General features: G+C 45.9%; 1 protein-coding gene across 3 annotated transcripts in view; it reads right to left on the reverse strand.

Annotated features, from left to right (window-relative positions):
* Nucleotides 1-23,763, reverse strand: part of LOC138246390 (synembryn-A) — a 294,113-nt gene that overhangs the window by 228,119 nt on the left and 42,231 nt on the right. The window contains exon 3 of one of the 3 annotated variants that reach the window (XM_069200963.1): nt 18,803-18,820. The exons of the other annotated variants lie outside the window; for them this stretch is intronic. Coding sequence (XP_069057064.1) covers nt 18,803-18,820 — 18 coding nt within the window. The remainder of the gene's footprint in view (nt 1-18,802; nt 18,821-23,763) is intronic. 3 annotated transcript variants of the gene reach the window in all.

Consider the following 23,763-nt stretch of genomic DNA (forward strand, 5'->3'; position numbering starts at 1 on the left):
ACCACTCATTCGTGGGCTTGCCCTTCAAAAATCCTTTGATTATATTGGAAAATGGTTTACCTTTGTCCTTCCTTTGGGAGGTTTTGTTACCGCCTTGGCCATCGCCCCTGGTACATGGCTAATTGCACTTTTGCTGTTACGTTCAACTGCGAGCAAACTTCTTTTCCTTTTGTGTATCTCTTCACCTGATGCTCATGGTGGCCGTGGCGCTGTGAATCGGCTCTCTTATGTGAAAGAGTTTAACTTTCAGTTATCAATTTATGTGGCAAGAAAAGTTGGGTTAGGAGTTTATAATGCTAATAGCTCTAACTCGAGCAGATGCGAGACCCATTGCATTGTAAATGCTTGTTTTTCTTTTGTGTGTTGTTTTATAATGGTGAACAATTTCACTGCACTCCACGAGGACCGTGATCAAGACTCCTTGGTGAGTTGAAACACGTTGGTGGTTATTGACTGCAATAAAATACACGTTTATTTGTACCTTGTGGAGTGCGGTGAAATTTTTCGGCATTACATAATTTCTAGATTGGTCTTCTCTGTCACTGGGCACCGGCAGTGGAGTGTGCCGCCCAGCAACCCTTCAACCACTTTGTTTCTAAATATATATATATATATATATATATATATAGGTATGTATGTATGTATATATATATATATATATATATATATATATATCACAAATTGGTTAAAAGATTGTTGCGCAGTGCACTCCACTGCCGGTGCTCAGTGATGGAGGAGAGCAACCTCGAAAATATTTTGTGAACAAGAGAATATCACCGCACTCTACGAGGTTCAAATTGACATGTTTTATTGCAAGTATAAACAATGAAAGAAAAGAGGGACTCATTTACTGTGATAAAGACTCCTTGAGAGTCGAAACGCGTACGTGGCTGTTGCTTGCAATAAAAGATGCCAATTTGAACCTCGTGGAGTGCGGTGAGATTCTTGTTCACACTATATATATATATATATATATATATATATATATATATATATATATATATATATATATATATATATATATATATATATATATACACACATGCATGCATGCATGTCTTTTCTGTAGTGGCAGTTGCCATAAAGTAGCGCAGATGGTTTATTGTCCTGCTGCAAAGGAGATACATTTATATGTATTTAGCTGAGTGGATTAGTAAAGGCAAGCGTTACCTGCGCTTTAAAACAAATGTAATGCCAGGGGGACTATGGAGATATGAGTGGCACTTTTGCTGGGTAGTACTGAGGGAATTAGAAGAGGAGGTAATGGGAGGCAGAGCACCAAAAATGACTGTTGCACAGGGTGTGTGGTAAGTGCAACCAGTGTTTTCAGAGAATCTGCAGAATTGGAGAAGAAGCGAAGGTAAGGTGACGACATTTCCTATTGTACACAACAAACATACCCACAAGCAATTTTGTGACTATCTGCCTTCTACGTAGGCTAGTAATTTAGAGGGACAGTTTAGCCAGTTGCAGAGATGGCGTCTCGTTGGATGACTGCTGATCAAGCCCTAACTCGGGTTATGGAGGACAGTTCTGATGTAGGCTCAGAGACTGAGACAGCAGACACTGAGACAGCATCTGAGGGAGAGGACAATGGGGCAGATTCTGGGAGTGATTTTTCAGTCGGCGGAGTCCCATCCGACGACACCTCTTCCAGTGAGTCTGAAGGAGACAATGACGACATCCATGCTGTCCCTTCGCAAGCACATTCTGGGCAGCGGGACCACATTGGGTTAGCCGAACCCAGAGAGCACGTGCTTGCGGCCACAAGCACAGAGAGAGTGCTCTCTTGGCAGCCCCCCTGTTTGGTTCAGCCCCAAATTCCACCTTTTACTGGTGACGCTGGATGTAAAGTCGATACAGCTAACTTTTTGCCAGTCGACTACATCTATCTATTTTTGGATGTTGACTTCCTTCAGAAAGTTGTGCAGCAAACAAATTTGCGTGCAGACCAATTTCTGAGGGAGCGCGGAAGCACTCTAGGGCCCCGTTCTAGGGCACGCCAGTGGACTCCAACTTCGCTGGCGGAGTTGAAGATATTTTTGGGCCTTACGCTCAAAATGGGATTACTGCAGAAACCCACCTTACAGTCCTACTGGACGACTTGCACGGTTTGGGTAACTCCCATCTTCGCACCATACATGAGCAGAGATCGTTTTTTGCTACTGCAGCGCATGCTGCATTTCAATGACAATTCTGCTGCATTGCCCCGGGACCATCCAGATCATGACAGGTTGTTCAAAATTCGGCCTGTCAGGGAACATTTGTCTGTCAGGTTTCCAGAGATCTATACTCCTGGAAAGAATATAGCAGTCGATGAGTCCTTGATCCTGTACAAAGGACGGCTGCTTTTCAGACAGTACATTGCGAGCAAAAGAGCTCGCTATGGCATAAAGCTGTACATGCTGTGTGAGAGCTCTACTGGCTATGTGTACAGCTTGAGAGTGTATACAGGGAAGGATTCTACCCTAAACCCTGTAGGCTGCCCTCCCGCGTTAGGGGTCACAAGTAAGATTGTATGGGAACTTGTCCAGCCACTTCTTCACAAAGGTTATAACCTTTATGTGGACAATTTCTATACAGGAGTAGAGCTGTTCAGTGAGCTCTACAAAGCTGGCACTGTGGCCTGCGGTACAGTTCGTTGTAACCGCAAAGGATTCCCGCGGGAGCTTGTTTGCAAGAAGCTCCAGAAATCCCAGAGTACTGCATTGCGTTCTAACGAACTGCTCGCAGTCAAGTTCCTAGATAGGCGTGATGTATACGTGCTCACTACAATTCATGATGAGAGCACTTCTCCCATCACGGTTTGGGGTCAGATGGCCGAAGTCCACAAGCCCATCTGTATACTTGATTACAATAAGTACATGGGCGGAGTGGACAAGAACTACCAGGTTCTTCAACCATACAATGCGTGTTGTAAAACTCGCACTTGGTACAAGAAACTGTTTACCCACCTTATTCAGATGGCAACATATAATGCGTATGTTGTTTACCGTCAGACAACCACAGGAAGACTCATGACTTTCCTTGACTTCCAGTTGTCTGTAATTGAAAGCCTCACTGCTGTTACAGAAGAAGCAGCAGCCTCCACCTCATATGTTCTGGAGGATGTGGCAAGGCTGCAGGAGCGACACTTTGCTGATCGCATTCCTAAAACACACAAAAAGGATCGTCCATGTCATTGCTGTAAAGTGTGCTCGAAGCATGGAAAGCGGCAGGAGAGTCGGTATTACTGTCCCCAGTGTCCATCACAACCAGGCCTCTGTATCCCTACTTGCTTTACGTTGTATCATACTAAAGCAAAGTTCTGGGAAATTGACTGAGGTTGAGCTGCCGTTGGGTAATCCTTTCAGTGGCAGTGCATGGATACCGAACGTCCATGGGCCACTGCTTTGTTAGGCAAGGAGCCACAGAATTTTACTTCATCATGGACTTCCTTTTGGCGTGGTCGGTGTTCTGTTCAATTAACATGCATTATATTCCACCTACTGCATATACTAGTGGACAGAACATATGCCACATTGCCACGGAGTACCCTTTCTTCGCCTGCATGTCTACCTTACTTTCAACAGTAGATATGCTCTCTCAGTTCGAGGAATCACTTTGTAGGGCATACTTGGAAACCCCCAACTTGCTTCCACAAACTAGTATAGGTTCACTTGGCTATTATACAGGATTAGCCAGGACTCTGATGAGAACAGAGACATGGATGGGTAAGGAAAGCTTATGGTAGGAGTGCCTTCACAGGGTTATTGCACAGGTAGAAGGCAGATAGTAAAGGTAGTACAGATGTACATCATCTACACCTATGGATTCAAACCCATTGGTGCCATCCCAGCACTGAAGGAGAATGACTTGTATAGGTCAGTGTTTGACCTGCTTTTCATGTTCATCCTCCATCAGAACTTAGTAGATGTTCAGTTTGCTGTATAAGTGCATTATAGTCACATCACTGCACATAATGTTGGCTGGGACATATGCTACGTTCTCATGGACTCCCCTATGTACCAAACACTACCCTTTTTCATAGCCTATGACCTTCTCTTTAGGGAACATCATGAGAAATCCCCAGCATGTCTCCCTTAGTTTCAAAGGTAGATATGCTCACTCAGTTCGAGGAATCGCTTTGTACGGCATACTCGGACACCCCCAACTTGCATCCACAAACTGGAAGGAGTTGGATTTAGCACAGAGAGTGCATTAAAAGCGCATGAAAAACATGTCTTCCTGAGCCTCAGGTGGCTGTCACAGGAGTCATTAGTAAAGGTTTGTTATGCATGCATTTGGTAATGTTAAGGAAGAAGGAGGCAGTTAGCCTATGACCTTCTCTTTAGGTAACATCATGAGAAATCCCCAGCATGTCTCCCTTAGTTTCAAAGGTAGATATGCTCACTCAGTTCGAGGAATCGCTTTGTACGGCATACTCGGACACCCCCAACTTGCATCCACAAACTGGAAGGAGTTGGATTTAGCACAGAGTGCGTTAAAGGCGCATGAAAAACATGTCTTCCTGAGCCTCCGGTGGCTGTCACAGGAGTCATTAGTAAAGGTTTGTTACGCATGCATTTGGTAATGTTAAGGAAGAAGGAGGCAGTTACTTGACAGGTGGTAAAATGTAGTCAAACGTATTCCGTTCTGTGGCGTGTGAATGTGATGGGCCCTTGTCTGGCAGCGGTAAGTTAATGTGAGTGCAGTGATTGGTTAGATTGGGCCCGTGGCTGGCGATATGAAAGGGTTGTTTGTTGTGCGTGAATGGCGTGTGAATGGACCATAAAGAAGTTGGTGCCTGGACGCGGCTTTATGGCCCACCTTCAGAAGGCTTGGTTTCAATATTCAGATACTTTGATAAATAATCATGCTTTGAAACCATAATTTCTGGAGGTGCTAAAACCAACCAGTGTGAGTGGTGGGTTAATTGTAACAAACTAGTACCAGGGGAGTCCAAGGGTGCAGGACTTGCGTGGCTCTCACCAGCTTTCCTTCACCCAGAATCCCCTTGAAATCACAAAATGTGCTTAAAAAACACATTTTCCTTGCATTCCAATGAGCAGAAGTCCAGGGATCTGCAGGGATCCTCAAAATTCCTACCACCCAGTGTTTCCCCACTTGTCCTGATAAAAACACAACCCCGTTTGTGTGCCTGCGCCTAGTGCCTGCTTCAGGAATGAATCACTCCAGGGTTAACAGTAGACCTCAAGCAAGGACTACCATTGACCCTTGTGTGATCCATTCCTGTTGCGGGCGCTAGGCCTACCCACACAAGTGAGGTATCATTTTTATCGGGTCACTTGGGGGAACGCTGGGTGGAAGGAAATTTGTGGCTCCTCTCAGATTCCAGAACTTTCTGTCACCGAAATGTGAGGAAAACTTGTTTTTTTAGCCACTTTTTGAGGTTTGCAAAGGATTCTGGGTAACAGAACCTGGTCAGAGCCCTACAAGTCACCCCATCTTGGATTCCCCTAGGTCTCTAGTTTTCAGAAATGCACAGGTTTGGTAGGTTTCCCTAGGTGCCGGCTGAGATAGAGGCCAAAATCTACAGGCAGGCACTTTGGAAAAAACAGCTGTGTTTTCTGTCAAAAAATGGGATGTGTCCACGTTGTGTTTTGGGGCATTTCCTGTCGCGGGCGCTAGGCCTACCCACACAAGTGAGGTATCATTTTTATCGGGAGACTTGGGGGAACGCTGGGTGGAAGGAAATTTGTGGCTCCTCTCAGATTCCAGAACTTTCTGTCACCGAAATGTGAGGAAAACTTGTTTTTTTAGCCACTTTTTGAGGTTTGCAAAGGATTCTGGGTAACAGAACCTGGTCAGAGCCCCACAAGTCACCCCATCTTGGATTCCCCTAGGTCTCTAGTTTTCAAAAATGCACAGGTTTGGTAGGTTTCCCTAGAGGCTGAGCTAGAGGCTGAGCTAGAGGCCAAAATCTACAGGCAGGCACTTTGCAAAAAACAGCTGTGTTTTCTGTCAAAAAATGGGATGTGTCCATGTTGTGTTTTGGGGCATTTCCTGTCGCGGGCGCTAGGCCTACCCACACAAGTGAGGTATCATTTTTATCGGGAAACCTGGGGGAACATAGAATAGCAAAACAATTGTTATTGCTCCTTATCTTTCTCTGCATTTTTTCCTTCCAAATATAAGAGAGTGTGTAAAAAAAAGGTCTATTTGAGAAATGCCCTGCAATTCACATGCTAGTATGGGCACCCCGGAATTCAGAGATGTGCAAAAAACCACTGCTCCTCAAAACCTTCTCTTGAGCCCATTTTGGAAATGCAAAGGTTTTCTTGATACCTATTTTTCACTCTTCATATTTCAGCAAATGAATTGCTGTATACCCAGTATAGAATGAAAACCAACTGCAGGGTGCAGCTCATTTATTGGCTCTGGGTACCTAGGGTTCTTGATGAACCTACAAGCCCTCTATATCCTCGCAACCAGAAGAGTTCAGCAGACATAACGGTATATTGCTTTAAAAAATCTGACATCGCAGGGCAAAATTACAGAGTAAAACATAAAGAAAAATGGCTGTTGTTTTCAGCTTAATTTCAATATTTTTTTTATTTCAGCTGTTATTTTCTGTAGGAAAACCTTGTAGGATCTACACAAATGACCCCTTGCTGAATTCAGAATTTTGTCTAGTTTTCAGAAATGTTTAGCTTTCCGGGATCCAGCATGGGTTTCACACCCATTCCTGTCACTAACTGGAAGGAGGCTGAAATCACCAAAAATATTAAAAATGGGGTATGTCCCAGTAAAATGCCAAATTTGTGTTGAAAAATGTGGTTTTCTGATTCAAGTCTGCCCGTTCCTGAAAGGTGGGAAGATGGTGATTTCAGCACCAGAAACCCTTTGTTGATGGCATTTTCAGGGAAAAAACCACAAGCCTTCTTCAGCAGCCCTTTCTTCCCATTTATTTGGAAAAAACGAAATTTTTACTGTATTTTGGCTAATTTCTTGGTCTCCTCCAGGGGAAACCACAAACTCTGGGTACCAATAGAATCCCTAGGATGTTGGAAAAAAAAGGACACAAATTTGGCGTGGATAGCTTGTGTGCACAAAAAGTTATGAAGGCCTAAGCGCGAACTACCCCAAATCGCCAAAAAACGGCTCAGCACTGGGGGGGGGGGGAGGGGGGGGGGGAACGGCCCAGCAGCTAAGGGGTTAAGAAAGAAACAAACTTTTTTTTAATAATATCTGCAAATTATGCAGAATAATATTGAGTATGTGTGAAGGGTAGCAAATCCGTAACTAATCAGAAAACTGTAAGGCCGCAAAATCGTATAATCATAATATGGTGGCCCTGTTAATTATACTCATGGTAGTTCTACAGCAAATATGATGTGGGCTTTAAACTGCACTTTTCTACAGCCCTCTGAAACCTGGGGGTGTTTGCTCTCCATAGAACCATGAATAACTGTGCAATTAATCTAGATATTCGTTGTAGCACTTTTCTGGGGTGTCAAGTATGCGTCCTAAGACACAGTGAGTTGTTGTGATCCAACTCTGCCTCTTGGTCAAGGGGCCCTCTTTTTTCCTGGTGATTTTGCAGAGGAGAGAGGTGCTGCTACAGAACTGTGTGAGGCTATGAGGAAAGAAGTAGTCTATTGAGGAGAAGGGGGCAGTGTTCACCAGAGCAAAGGCAGTGACAGTAGTTGGGCAGTCGGTCATTAATGACATAGCAAAAGGGAAGAGGAAAAAACATAAAGGGTGAGGGACAGAAATGTAAGGTCAGCTGCAAAAGGAGCGTTCACCAGGCCAGTCCGGAGGAAGGATGGGAGAAGAAGAAGTGCCCCAGGGCACTGAAGTTGTTCTGTCTACAGAGGAGGAGGAAGGAACTAGCAGGGGTGGCCCTGGAGGTGAATCACTTGGCTGGAGAGATTCAGAGCTTCAGAGCTTTGCGGCAACAGCAAAAAGCCAACAGTTGGCAGGGGTGGGAGCTGGCCATGGTCTAAATAGGGGGACCCACCCCCACGAAAGTGGACATTCAAACGACAAGGAGGAGTTACAAATGGGAATTTTTACAACAACTGGTTGTAGTTACTCATTGCCACGGGTGATGCAGTGTGAGACCAAAAAGAATGCTAACGGTTGGAGGGCCTGTGGGGCCTCAAAAGCAAAGAAAACCAAAAGGGCACAGGAAGAGATGATGGCCGTGACAGGGGATAGTGATGACAACAATGTAGGAACCTCCCTTGTGTGGGAATGAGTGCCAGTCCGGCCGACTGGAGAAGAGAAAGAACCTTCTAAAACAGAGGGTACACTAATGCCTGAAACAGGTGAATTGGGTGGAGGACAGAATTCGTAGATATTTTCACCTTACTGGAACAGGTATGCAGGGGTGCAGGTACATTCAATGGCTCCGGACAAGGCAAGGTGAACAAGGATAGAAAACAGGTGAGGAGAATATTGTGAACTGGTCGGATGTATTTGCTTTTTTAGCAGCCATCATTTTAGAAAAATACCCAGAGAAAGGTCCAGCTTTATTAAGGTACAACCAAACTATTCAGGTGGGATTCAGGCGTTAAAGGGAATGGATTGGCAGCAATGTGATTTAGACTTCCACCAAGGCATGGAGGGGACACCAGGCATATCTTGGGACCAAAAAGAGGCTGAAGAATGGATAGAGCTTATGGGGTCTAATGTAGTATATGGGGTAGGGTTAGCTGGGGCAGGATCTGGTTTACTGCAGTGGTCTACACCACTATGGGGGCATAGATTGCAAATAAACGGTACATCAGCACAGTCTCTTGCAAACATGACTGGCTCATCAACTACTGGCTGACTTCCAGCCATCACAGACGGGTCAGTTTTAAACTCAACCTACCATCTCCTGGACATCCACTCAACCCATTGGTGGGAGTGGGGGTCTCAACACCTGAGATCGGGGATAGGCACAAGTCATCGGCTTTCTTTAGTGGGCCAGGTTCACCACCATGCGTACATGGTTTTAGCACAACAGCAGTCATTTCAAAGACAGGTCCAACAACAACCGTTAGGGAGGGCAGGACGACAGCTGATACTGGAAGTGCCCACCCAACAGCTAGGTAATGGTTTCTAAATATCTGCACTGCAGGACAGGGGGACAGTTACAGCAAGTTGTAAATGGCCACATGAGTTTGCAGTCCAACTGGGGTAGGGACCCACAGCCGCTGGTGGGGGTGGGACTGGGACTGCCATCTAGCTCAGTGCAGGCACCACCAATGCCACAAGGTGATCAACCTCAAGGTGGTTTGGCAACACTGGGAGTACCTTAAAAAAAAAAAAAAAAAAAAAAAAAGGTTCAGAATCCCTTACTCCTAACCAATGTCAGGAAAGTCATCTTGGAACCTTCATTCAGCGGAGCATTTGCCAGACACAATGGTGGAAAAAATAGAAAAGGAGCTACAGTTGAGTAGGATAGCAGGCTCATTTGACAAAATTCCTTAAAGAATTTTATAATCTCTCCGCTAGCAATCGTACCAAAAAAATAAAGCAGGCAAATATCGAATGATCTACCACATATCTTATCCCAAAAGGAACGAAGTCAACAACTGGCTGAGCCAGGATGTGTTCAGTCGCCTATACTTCATTTGATGAGGCTATCAAATTAGTCAGGGAGGCAGGAGTTTGTGCCCTCATGGCTAAAGCTGATGTTGAATCTGCTTTCAGGCCATTGCCAGCACACCCGGAAAGCTTCCACTTGTTGTGGTTTCAGTTTAAAGAAAAATTGTACTACGACAGGTGAATGCCCATGGAATGTTTGGTATCTTGTTCCCATTTCAAGGTATTTGGTCCTTTCTTAGAGTGGGCTCCATTACCTTGATGATTTCTCGTTTGTGGGCAAAGCGAACTCATATGACTGCACACACCTGTTGGCAGCCTTTGAAGTCACTTCTCAAGAATGCGGAGTGCCTTTGGCAGCAGGGAAGACAGAAGGCCCAACAGCTAGGCTGACATTTTTGGGGATCGAGATGGACTCTGCAGGAGGGGTGTCACACCCCCCCCAGCTCGAAAGATACAGGATTTTGAAGCAGTGATTAAGAGGGTACTAGCAAAGGAGAAAGCAACACCAGAAGATATTCAAGAGTTGCTTGGTAAGCTCAATTTTGCATCCAGGGTTATTCAGGTGGGGAGAGTCTTTTCAAGGTAGTTGGCACATGCAACAGCAGGCATTACTGAAATGCAACATCCTGTAAGGTTGGGAGCAGGACTGGAAGAGGACCTGCGGATGTGGCTGTGTTTTCTAGAAGGCTTCAATGGGGTTAGAATGTGGACCTCACCATGGACACCAAATGAGCAGTTGCAACTGTACATGGATGCTTGCAGGCATGGGGGCTTTGGAGAAATAATGGGCATGGTTTGGTGTGCCAGGGCATGGCCAGCTGCTTGGCACAAGTCTGACCTGACAGGGAATATCACAACGTTAGAGCTCTTTCCTGTTCTGGTGTCATTGCGGCTTTGATCGCATTGCCTGGCAAACAAAAAAATAGTCATAGGGTCTGTAAGAAAGTAGCACCTTTCTGGCATAGTTATCCCCACTTTTTGCCTGGTGGCAATAAGTTTAGACTGTAGTACAGTGGGACCCTGCTTACTAGGACCCCGGTGTCTGTGCTCTCTCCCCAAAATTTAGTTGTATGGTAACTTTTACACCTCACAATTGGCATACTGGTGCTCCCATGCAGGAGTTATTGGCACGATTGGGGGGTATGAAAGTGTTCTCCACGATTGACCTCAAGTCCGCCTATCATCAAGTTGAGTTGAGTAGGGAGTCTCGTTCTCTTACAACATTTGTCACTCCATTTGGGGCTTACAGATTTTTGCGGATGCCTTTCGGTTTAGCTTCCGCAGCATCTGTGTTTCAGAAGCTAATGTATCAATTGTTTGGGGAAGTACACGGAGTGTTGGCATATCAGGACGATATTCTGATAGGCTCAGAGTCTATTCAGGAACACATACACAAACTTGATAAAGTCCTTGAAATTCTGGAAGAGCACGGGATTACGGTGAGAAAAGAGAAATGTAAATTCATGGTTGAGACGGTTGAATATTTAGGTCACACAATTTGTGCACAGGGAATCCTACCCAAGAAGGACTTATTAGGGGCTATTGGAAATGCTCCATCTCCTAATGATAAAGACCAGTTGAGATCCTTTTTGGGTCTTTGTGAGTACTACTCGCGATTTGTTCACAATTTTGCGTATCTGACAGAGCCATTAAGGAAGTTGTTGAGGAAGGGTGAGAAATTTCTGGGGCAGGATGAGCAGGCTCAAGCCTTCTTAACTCTTAAGACTCTCATAATTGAGGCTCCTGCTCTTCATCCTTTCAATGAAGACGTACCTTCTGTCATTACTGTGGATGCGAGTGGGATTGGCCTAGGAGCTGTTTTAAGTCAAATGATAGGAGGCAAGGAATTTACCATTGCTTTTGCATCCAGACGACTTTCTGAGGCCGAAGTGAATTATAGCACAATCGAGAGGGAGGCACTAGCTTGTGTTTGGGGTGTCAACCATTTTTCAATGTATGTTTGGGGGAGAGAATTTACTTTGGTAACAGATCACAAGCCATTGGTTTATCTATGGAATGACAAAATTTTCAATAAGACTAGTCCTAGATTGACCAGGTTGTTGGCTAAACTTTATGAGTTTAATATGAAAATGAAACATATTCCTGGGGAGAACAATGGTAGAGCAGATTTTCTTTCCAGGTGTCCGGTTCACAATCCAATTGAGGGGAAGAAAATGGAGGATGAGGATGTCATGGTGGGAATGATAGACGGAGTGTTTGTTTCTGGGGAAGTCATTTCCAGGCAGGTTTGGGCGGAAGCTATGAACAAGGTAAATTGGCGACGAGCTTCTATCAACACCATCCGGACCCACGTAACTGTTATGATATTTATTTCTTGTCCTCACACTCGTTTACTTCATGGTTATATTAAGGTTATACCTGCTATATGGTGCATAGGTACCCAGGGCATTGGTACACCAGGGGTCCCCATGGGCTGCAGCATGTATTGTGCTACCCATGGGGTCCGTGCAAATTGTGACTTTAGATCTGCCATTGGAGCCTGTGTGAAATGGTGCAGGCACCTTTCATTCCAGAAATAAGGTTTACATTATATCACGGTCACCGCACTCTGACCCTGTAAGTCACCCGTAAGGTAGACCTTTCAGCCCAAGGGCAGGGTAAGTGGTTCTCAGTTTGAGGGCACCCTGCATGAGCAGAGGTGCCCCTACAACCCCCATACTCCATTCCCCGGGCTTAATAAGTGCAGGAAGCCATCTTAAGGTATATGGTGGACCCTGGTCAACAAGAGTGCTCCAACTACATAATGGCTTCACCGGATAGGCGTGTTTGGTATCAAACATGTTGGAATCATGCAACTACACCGATTCCAGTGTTAGTTGCATGATACCATCTACTCTGGGGGTTCCCTAGGGAGCCCCAAAGTCTGCCTGTACAGCCTTGCAGAATCTGCATGCCAGCACTGTTCTGTCCTTCTGCTGCTAAGCCTAACTTGGGCAGGGGAAGGCAGAACAAAGGATTCCTGTAAGACAGAGGTGTGACCACCTCTTCTTTAGAAATAGGTGTCTCTGATCTGGGGATGCCTCTGAGCACCACCAGACTGCTTTGAAAGGCACATTTGGTGTCCTCCTTGCATAAATTGGTTTGCATTAGTGTAGGAACCCCTGGAGTGACCTCCCCCCTATCTAACTCCTCTCCTAAGTAGAGAGGTGAACAGAGCTCTGTCAGGTGGCCACTTGATTCTGCCATCTTGGAAATAAGATGAGCAGAGGCCACTGGGAGCATCCAACTGGCTAGTCCAGCTAGGTGATGTCCCTGACCCAACACCCCTGATAGGTGGTTCACTGCAGTAAGTGTCCAACCCCCTTCCGGGGTTACTTAAGTGCTCCGCTGAAGGTGGGCCCCAAGGTTCATCTGCAAGAGTAAGGTGTGTCTGCAAAGCTTCAGGAACCGTCTGCAAGTCTCCTCTGCAAGACACTTCTCCAACCTGAACACCGGAACCGCTGCTGTCCTTCGCTGGAACCGGAAGAAAGACTGTAACCAGTAGGAGGGCTCCTACTGCAACTTTGTTTCCAAGCTCTGCAAAGACGTCTGCAGCCCCATGGCCATGCATCCTCCAGAGTCAATGGGACTCTACCTGCACTTGAGAAAGAAAGAAGGAATCTCTCTTGGAGTGAAGGAGTCACTCCCCTGCATCCGCAGGCACCTTAATGACGACGACTGGCTTGTGGATCCTGCTGTTCCATGGACTCTCTAAGGTTCTGCAACACAGGTGGTGGTTCTGTGGCTCCCCTGAGCTCTGAACCATCTTCCTTGCAATTGGAAAGTTTGTGGTCCCTCACTAGAGCTGCTTGACTGGAACCACTGTGTCTGCTTGTCATTGCCAAGGCTTGTTAGCTCTTCAGTCCGAAGACCTCCTAGATCCAAGAAGCCAAAGCCACCAGCACTCTCCAGCTCCAATAACAATGTCATCTCTGCTGAGGCCTCCCTGTACCTGCTGCCAGAGGGTCCGGCTGGGGGCTCCAACAATTCCTGCTGGCTTTCCTGCTTGCCGAGGGCTGGCCGTGGCCTACCTACCAAGGTTGGGTCATTTGGACCTTGCTGTTCCCCACAAATCCTGCAAAAACTCCGTGCAAAGCTTCTTTGCATTTGCCAAAGCTTGTTGGTGGTCCCACTGATCCCACCGCAATTCGACGACCGGCGTGGGACAACTCGTGGACGGCCCCTGGGATCTTCCTACATCGCCTGAACTCCACAACTGCACTTCTTCATCCACCGTCCTTCAGGAAGCACCACCTGGCACCTCTGGGTGGTCTAGACTCTGTTACCTCTCTCCTTAGGTCCTCTTCTTCTGGAATTCACGCCTAGGTTCCACCGACTTGGTCCACGTGTCATGACAGCAGCTGGACAACCGAGATCCCAACTGATTTCAGCGGTAGGTTCCGACACAACTTCACCCCTATGCACCTGGGCTCCCTGTTGTAGGTACTCCACTGTTCTGGGTATCCATGGGTGGCGGCACTATCCAACCTCCCTTGTACCAACGGGATTCCTTCGGGTCCTCTGGGAAGGGCCGTAAAACGCAAAAACTCCATCTGCGGCTTTCCCATTTTAGCCTGTGGACACTGACCTGAAATTTCTATTCTGCCAGCCTATGGACACTGACCCAAGATTTCTACTCTGCATACGGGCGCCTGGAGAATCCTACCTACTTACCTTTGGGGTTTTAGTACTTCCCCAGTCCTAAGAGTCCTTGGGTGGTAGTGTGGGTTGAGAGCAAGTTTCGCATTCTATTTTTTTAGTACACAGCTTGGCCCCCCAAAGGGGCCCATGTTATTTTATGCCTTTACTTCCCTGTTGCTAAGTTTATTTTTGTATGACCATATCTCCAGTTAGGAAATATACCAAAGTTAGTTCTAGAGTTTGTGTTATGATATATATTACATATTGTTCTAACACTGGTGTGGTTCTTTCCTGTGTGGACTTCACTGACTGACCTGTGTGGTATTTACAACCACTTTACACCCTCCTGGATAAGCCTTAGCTGCTCTCCACAGCTACCCCTAGGAGAGCTCTGGTTATCTAGAGACACCTACACTATCACTAAAGGTTGCCTGGACTCAGTACAGGGTGCCTCATCTATAGGTGTACACCATATACAGAGCCAGCCTCTTACATGGTCAGCCAACATGAAAGCTGTCTAAGCCATTAATGTGCAAGCAGCATCATGCCCCACTATACTGGGATTGTTAAGGCATCTGGTGCGCACGACTCATGTACAATATCAAAGTTAGGGCAAGGCATGTGCAGGGGAACAGAACCAGGCTGCCAATGCTCTTTCTCTCTTGCATGGGGAAGGTTCCGGGCAGAGAGGCCGGATGCAGAGAAGGAGAAGATACCCTTTGAGGGGGAGTTCTGGGAACTACTGCACTAGAACTGCAACTTTAGAGCATGGTGGAGAAGGCTCTAGTTGTTAGAACAAGGCAACGATACTGGTGCTGCACGGAGACTTTTGCAGATATTGCACATGGGGTTTCTAATGTAGAAGAGGATTTTGAGGCATTGGTGGCGCAGGTCAAACAATTTGTTGTGTGGGTTAAGGATGCAAAGAAATCCAGGTCTTGGGTCTCAGATCATCTGGTGGCAATAGCATATAAGGCAAAGCTGAAGGGCTTAGAGGACCCCACAAAAGGATTTGTTCTCAGGGAAGCTTTGAAAGGATGGGGCAAATATGAAAATAAGAAGCAAGCTACCAGGTCACCAATAGTATTTTCAACACTAAAAGTAGTGTTTGACCACCTGCCACTCAAACGTTGACCCTAAGCATTTTAGTACAGCTTTCGCACTTGGCTTTTTTGGGTTTTTCAGGGTTAGCGAGCTATCAGCAAGAACCAAAAGGTGAAAAAAGCAGCAGGGCACTTTTGGTTATGGATATGCACTTGAACTCGCACAACGGGCCTTCCAAGTCAGGTAATACTAGACAGATAAGGTGGGCAGGGGAAAGGTATTGCAATAAATAAGATGGCGGGGTACAGCCCATATTGCCCAATTAGACTCCAGGCAGGGTATATGAATGAACTGGCAGGGGTTGAAGGCGAGGCATACCTGCTCACTCACAAACATAGGACACCTCTGACAGGTTAAAAATCAGTGGCGGACGGTTGCTTTAGGAGGGAGGCGGGCGGGCATGACACACACGCACATCCATTAACAACACTCACAGCATTCAAACATGCACGCACCAAACATTCATTTTAAAAGATCACACACACTCATTCTTTCCCGCACGCACATCCATTAACACTCATAACATTCAAACATGCACGTACGCACGCACCAAACATTCATTTTAAAAGATCACACACACTCATTCTTTCCCGCACGCACATCCATTAACACTCATAACATTCAAACATGCACATACGCACGCACCAAACATTCATTTTAAAAGTTCACACACACTCATTTTTTCACACACACACACAAACACATCCATTAACAACATTCATAACATTCAAACATGTATGCACCAAACATTCATGTTAAAACATCACACACACACACACAAACACACTTACCTTCAGCCTCGGAGGTCTCAGGAGGGTTGGGATTGCTGCTTTGAGGGAAGACAGCAGTCCCAGCCTCGTCACAGAGTGAGATGGGGTCAGTGAGAATGCTGCCCCCACCCCACTCTGTGACGAAGTGTCACTGATTGACACTCGCCATGGGCGCTTCAGGGCAAAAGGTGGGAGGGCGTGGCCCCTCCGCCCTAAAGGACAGGCCGCACCTGTTAAAGAGGTGTTGGTGTCAACAGTAAAAATATAAAGGGCTCCAGGGGTGCTACCTTACCACTCATTAATTTCGAATTTGGGCAGACACACACACACACAGACCCTTAAAGTGATGGGCAACTAGGATGCAGGTTCATATGCTAAAATGACATTCTCGATGAGTGTAATAAAGTCGTTATTGTGGGCTCCTTCTTCAACCCCCATTTTGTGTCTGTGTTCTACTCCAGAGAGTGCAAAACCGGGCGTGTCATCAGGCACTCTTAGGTGTCCCAGGCAAGAAACCAAGACGTTTTGATCATCCACTTGTGTGGGACGTTTGGAGGAATTGCAATGGGTTCATCCCAATGCTGAAATATAGTTTACCTCTCCAAGTGGCAAGGCCTCTAAAGAGACAGCTTCCCTGCACGTGCTTTGCCTGCTGAGGGACTTTTTCCCTGCACGTGGCCGCCCCTCTGTAGAGTCTCCCTCTGCATATGACAGGATCTCTGAAGGGGCAGTTTCCCTCTGCACAGGATGCCTCCCTCATCAGATACAGCTCCTCGTTGAAGGGGAACTTGAGCAAGGCCCGCACAAGCCGCTCATCCGGGCAGCTGCTGAGCCAGCTCCTGCCTGACCTCAATCCTTCCCTCACCTGAGCCTCGGGATTACTGAGGGCTCCCGGCCCGGGGCGCAGGCTGAGGCCCAGGCTAGGGGAGTGCTGTGGGGAGAAGTCGTGGTAGGAAGAAGGTGACCCGATCCCTTCATGATCCACTCCAGGACCCCTTGAGGCCTATTCAACACCCCCTCCCCACCACTAGACCCACGTCACTTCCCCTTCCACAGAAACCGCCCCGCTCCTCGGTCCCCGGTCCCCACACACGGTCAGGGCGCAGCAGGGCTGATTTCTGGACAAGACTGCGAGAGGTTGGATGACGCCAAGGTGGACAGACAGGGAGTAGCTCTCTGAGCGGGGGTACTGTGAGGGATGGGCAGGAGGAGGAGGAGGCTCTGAGGGGATTTAAGCCCGTCTATGACATCAGCAACAGCAGTAAGCTAGCCGGAGCTTTAGTAAAGCACTGACCAAAGCTGCCAAATTATTATTATCCCTCTGACACACGCCACCCCCGGGGGAGGGGCGGGGGCAGGAACCGAGAATAATCCACCCCGGCTGATGCTCTCCTGCATTAGTCTACCTCACACCTTACCCACTGAACCTCTGGCTACTCCAGCTCTGAAAATGCACTTCACTCTTGACCTGCAGACACTCCCTGCAATTCAAGCTCTGAAAGAGCACCTCATTCCTCCTCTGCAGCGTCTCCTGGTATTCCAGCCCTATCACTCCATTTCAGACTTGACCTGCAGGCACCTCCTGCTATTCAAGCTCTGAAAGTGAACCTCATTCCTCATCTGCAGCATCTCCTGGCATTCCAGCTCTGTCACTCCACTTTAGTCTTGACCTGCAGCACCTCCTGCTACTCCAGCTGTTAAAGAATGGAGTATAATTGACGTTCATGGATCGGAGTGCATTATTACACTAATAGAGAAAATTGTGGCATTATTCACTATTAGCGTAATAGAAAAAATGACAGAAAACAAGGAAAGTGGAGCCCCACCCGACATCCGTAAGGACAAGTTGCCTATTTGTTACTGGCACCGATTTTGCCACCTCTCGGCCAGGGGTCGTAAAGACAGTGCCAGGGGTCGCAGGGGCAAGCCAGGGGTCGCAGCTGCTCCTGCTATTCAAGCACTCTAAGTAGACCTCAACTACAGCATCTCCTGGCAACCAGCTCTGCCATTGCACATCCGTGGTGACTAGCACCACTTCGCGCCTACTACAAATGTGATAATGTACCTCAAGTCAAACCTCTCCTGCAGCAACACGGCCTCGAAAGTGCATTTTAATTGTCACACGAGGCACCTCCTGCATTCCAGCCCACTTGGTGCGCCTCAATCCCCGCCTTCATCAACTCCCTAATTCCAGTTAATTCAACGTACTACAACCCTGCTCTGCAGAACTGAGGATTTGTCAAGATATGCCAATGTACGTTGAGCCTGACCCACAGCAACTCATGCGATCTCGCATTCTCAGCAAACCTGAACCCTTAAAAACGGCACATCCTTTTATTTCAGCAAGAAAAGCCAAAGAAAACTTTGCAAATACACCTGAATGCGGACTCATAGCAATGCCTGATGGTCTACTACAGAGCCCACAATAAAGCTCAGCAAATGTACGGGCAACTCCCTTCCTAAACTGGTGCTGCGATCTGGACATTGACCCCGATCAATACTTCTTAACTCTGCAGTGCTTCTTGCCTCAAAGTACTCAGCCTCACCCATAAACAAACGTACATCTGCCTAGCGCCTCAAAGCTGACACACCAAGCTCTTAGTTCCAAGCACCATTTGCGCCACTTGCAAACAGCCTGTCTAATGCAGAATGTCACTTGCGCACTTCACGCACAAACTGTCAGCAAGGCCATCTATAGCGCAGAGGGGTTCTACCAAAACTGCTTCTACAGCTAAAACGACCATTACCTCTTCCAGCTCCCGCCGCTGCCGTGAAAAAAAAGAGAATTAAAACATCAGATCAATACGCAAAAAAGAGAGGAAGACAGCAGAAAGAGACAAGAGATCGGGATCAGAGGAAAACGGGGGCAGAGACGCCCATGTCCATGCACTCTCGCACTGTCACTGGCAGCCGAGAGAGAACGAAGCCTGTATAGAGCGAGTAGAAATCGCATGAACATAGCTTGATATGGTACAGGATGGGACTTCCTGTATAGAAAGCGAGGTGGGGCTGTACATATGGAATCACTCATTTTCAAGTGTCTCTCCCTATAGGAGGTGAGATGGACTTCAAAGGAAAGGGGCTTCACGCCCTCACGAATATTCCAGCATACCGATCAGTGTGTAGGGCAGTGGTCTCCAAACTTACAAATGCCTATGTGTATAATGTTGATTTTGGCCAGAGTCTGCCCCCCCCCCCCCGGAATCACTTGAGGACCCCCCCCCCCCCCGGGGCCCACCCCCCAGTTTGAAGACCTCTGGTGTAGGGGGACCAGATTTTGAGAAGCAAACACCGGGGCAGGCCAGCCAAAGAAACAGGAATACATTCTGACAATGATCAAGATGTGTATGTACAGCCACTGTGTATGACAGCGACTTTGAGGCACTGAAAATAGTTCTAACACTCTTCATTTACAAGGCTACATTTTGATAACATTAATTATGGCATTTCCACCCTGTTCCACTCTATCCACTTCCCTCATCCCACTCAGTCTTCCTTCTGCTGGGAGCATGCAGCTGATCTTCTACCTCAGTCCCTGAAGAGTTCCAATTGTACTTTGCACGATGACTTGGCCTCTGTCCCCAAAACCAAGAAATGTACTTAAAACTCAGAATAGCATCGGGACCCCGGGCTGTTCTCTGAACACCGGGACTGGCCAGGGAAATCCGGGACATCTGGTCACCCTAGCAGTGTGGCACTTTCCTACACTAGGATGGGTCCTTGCTCAGTTGCTGTAGACTGTGGTGGGCTATGGAAGGAATCTGCATTCCTTTCTGGGCATCTCTGCTGCGCTTTGCCACTTTGCTCTGTCGTCTGTTGAAATATATGTACTCGGAGTTACAGGCATCACACACTAAGACAGATCTCTTAAGCTTCCCGTATTCATATGAGAGTAGTTAAGCAAACAGCATGTTTATTGGTCTGGCCTAGAGGTAGCTTTGTAGATATATCAAAGTCACCTTTGCAAGTTCAGAGAAGCGGCATAACGGAGCAGGTGCACCTTTGCCACGCGGACTGCCACAAACCGGTCAAATAATTCCAAACCACTCCGTGCTTCCAAAATTCTGTACAAGCAGATGCCAGCACTCACCCATACTTCAAATTGATTTACTTAAGAAAGCACACCGTAATGAGAGAAAGACAACGAGTTTCGGTCCATCAGGTATCTTGTTCACGCCATGGGGGACACATCTGTTTAAACAGTTAGAAGGCAATTTAAAGGAACCCTGTGAGCCCACTTGGGCAAAATGTTAGCAGACAGTCTTGTTACTAAACAATTTGTGACAAACGGATACAGTCTCTCTTATGTGTCTATTAGTAAGTTTAGAAAATAAGGTAAAAAAACAATTATACTTTCCATTTATTTAAACGTCATCGCAAAATACATGTTATGTATTTTTTTCCTCTCTGATTGTGAAATATTCACTTGTAAATGACTTGACAACACCCATGCTGAAGTATTTCCTTCATTTCTATCAGAATGAACACTCACCCCAGAGCACAGCTGTTTGCTTTAGCTTGGTGGGAGCCACAGCTCACACCAAAGAAAAGCAAACAAAGTAGGATTTCTGTAAGTGAGGGCTGTCAAACAGGTCTAATTTGCAGAAAGCACAGTTTTTATCTGTCTTCCCCACATGCAAATATGCGTGAGGGGAAGACAAATGAAACATTGCTACCTGCTTGTGGGGAGCTGTGCTGGCTTCCACAGGACGTAGGGAGCTCAACCTGGGATGGAAAACAGAAAGAGAGAGAGAGAGAAAAAGAGAGAATGCAATGGTCTCTCCATGCAATGACCTCAAAGCGTCAAACTAACAAGATGTTTGGGATGAATGTTTTAGTCAGATTCAGATGCAGACCAGAACAGAGTCACTTCTGGCCTAATGGTCAAGGTCTTGTACTGTCACTCAGGAGGCTGAAGGTTCAAATCCTAGTATCGCTTGGCAGTGTGTTTATTTATTTATTTAGTGGTTTTGTTAAAGCTGCATAGTAATAGAACATTCACTTTTCTTCCAATCACATGCGTTGGTTGATTGTCTTAGGTATGTCTGGAAGCATCATAGAAAAGAGTCACCTATGGCCTAAAGATTAAAGGTCACAGACCCTCACAGTGAAAGTTAAGGGTTCTACTCTAGGTGGGTCCCTGGTCGTTTTCCTTCTTTATTTTCTTTTAAACTTCAAAAGTTAAAAAGGTTCATACCGAAAGGTGATCTCACTCTTTTCAATTGACAAGCACATTTTTCTTTTCAATTTGTCCAGAAATGTCTAATTCTAAGTATATCATTCATCAAAGCCTACAAACTCTCTCTCTCCCCCTCTCTCTCAATTTCTTTTTCAATCTCTTTCTCCCACTCACACACTCACTCAGACCCTTACGCACAGACTCACAGACCCACTAAGACACTCACACACCCACCAACTCAGACCTTCCTGCCTTAAGGAAAATGAAATGTGAGCCTTACTATAACATCTCTCTAACCTTTGCCCTTCAAAGTGAATTTCTAAGCTTTTTTTTTTATTTTTATTTCCTAACTATAACGTCCCTGTGACCTTTTTTTTTTTCCTTCAGTGAATATATATATATATTCATTCTCTCCCTCTCTCTCTCGCTCTCTCCCTCTCTCCCCCCAGTCAGCCCTCTTTATCGATTGGTCTATTCAAGAGTTATTTACATTTTGCTTTCATTGACCACAGCCTACGGCATAATGGCAATGGGTCAGCCCACTTCAGCCACTGGCTCTCCTGACCCAGACACAATTTTGCACTTGTATATATGTACAGCCACCTAAACCAATGGTTCCCAAACTTTAGAACAACAAAAATTCACAATCCAACTACCTATGAGGGACAATAGGAGGGGCAGTTTTTTAATACAACTAAAGCATCATGTGGTAGTGCACTGTCATTTGCAGACAGCACATTTTCGATTGTAATGGCCACTAACTTTGCACAGACAGTTTTACTGATAACACTATATAGCACACAAATGATAATGTGTGGAAATCTGGTTTCGGTGAATATTTATTATTGTTGCATCACCAAGTAGTGTCTTTGATCCTATTAAAACAATTTTCTTCACACTTCAGAATGTATTTCAAAACACATGTGCTTCACTTTTGCTTTCTAACTGAGGAAGGTATACAGTTAATTTACAGACATTTACATTTTGGTGTGTGTTGCAAGAAAACAACACCCTACAGCCTTTCATTTCACACTCCCTGTACTCCAACAAGATTCTTATAATTCACTTTAAAAACTCTTCTCACTTTGCAATCACAGAAATAAATCACTATTCCCAAGTTAAAAGAATAAGCAGCAATTTGCCAGAAGACTTAGCCTGACATTTGACCTCCGTTTTGAAGCACCAGCAAATGTGACAAGATAAACACAGAATTTAAAGACATCTTTATTTGTTTCTCCAACCCATCAAAACTTGACTGGAGAGCCACAGTTTGGGAAACACAGTCCTGGACAATAGTCCACCTCAGTGCCAGGACTGATAGGCCAACATCTGCCTTCATATTTACTTTTATTGAATATTTTTCACATTTATTTGTATGATGGATCATTTTTTACTTTTTTTCAGGAAAAGTATGCCACCTTTAGTTGGTGGCATTTTTACTTTTCATTACTTTTACTATTGTAATGTCTATGCATATGGTTGCAAAAAATAAATTATAAAATTGTATTATTGCCAGGCTTTTCAAATGTTTGCTTTCATTGAATTCTGGTATATGTAGTAAGGATGCTAGAAGCTGTAACTCTATTGGACTCTAAAAAAATAGTAGCTCACTTAGTTGACAAGAAGATGAAGAAGGGCTGTCCTGCTGGATCCCCGGCCTGCATATGGACACTGCACTCAGAAGGACTGCACCAGCTGCACACTTGGGCTTCACCAAGAAAAAACACTTTTCCTGGCTTCTACTACTCCAAGAAGGGACTCCCTGTAGGCTACAGGTAGAAAAGAGCTGACCAGAGTCATCAAGCCCTGCAGAAATTGACCAGCTGACCAGTGGATATGAACGAGGTGCATTCTAGGAGCTGGAGTCGTAACCCCAAAGGAGCAACTCAGAGCTTCTGGAGCCTTGGGGTGAGTTGTGGATACCCAAAGAACCTTAAAAGTACTTCTGGAAGAGGATCCAGAAGTTTGGAGAAACTTTGGAAAAAAGCTCCATAAGTGGACCGATCCGATACCGTGAGTCAAGCCGGCCAATGTCGACCGCGACCCAGCCCAACTTACAGGTTTGTCCCACTGATAAGCTCCTGAGCCCCAGACTTCCAGGATTTCATTAAAAACAACGACTGAAATGTACATATCTGCCCTGCTTACTAGCACAAATCACACACCATAATTCCATTCATATTAATGTAAAGTACAAAAATACTAAATATAAGCAAGATGCAGATACAAACAAATCCATGCACAGAGAATTTTTTTTCTTCCAACCAAGGCACAATATGTTAGAACATAAAAATATATTCAAAACAATCATATTATGGCATACGAATGTTGATATACATTAATCAAAAAGGCTGATATACATTAATCAAGAAGGACCGAATCACAGACCCAATTCATAATTAACTGCAATGACACTTCTAGAAAGACTCTTATGACAAGCCTAAATGTCTGTTGCATTTGTAACAGGCCCCATGCTCAAAGCAAGTCACACGCTTGGCCCCCATCTTCACGTCCAGCAACAGAATCAGC

The sequence above is a fragment of the Pleurodeles waltl genome, chromosome 7, assembly GCF_031143425.1.
Source record: "Pleurodeles waltl isolate 20211129_DDA chromosome 7, aPleWal1.hap1.20221129, whole genome shotgun sequence".
NCBI lineage: Eukaryota > Metazoa > Chordata > Amphibia > Caudata > Salamandridae > Pleurodeles > Pleurodeles waltl.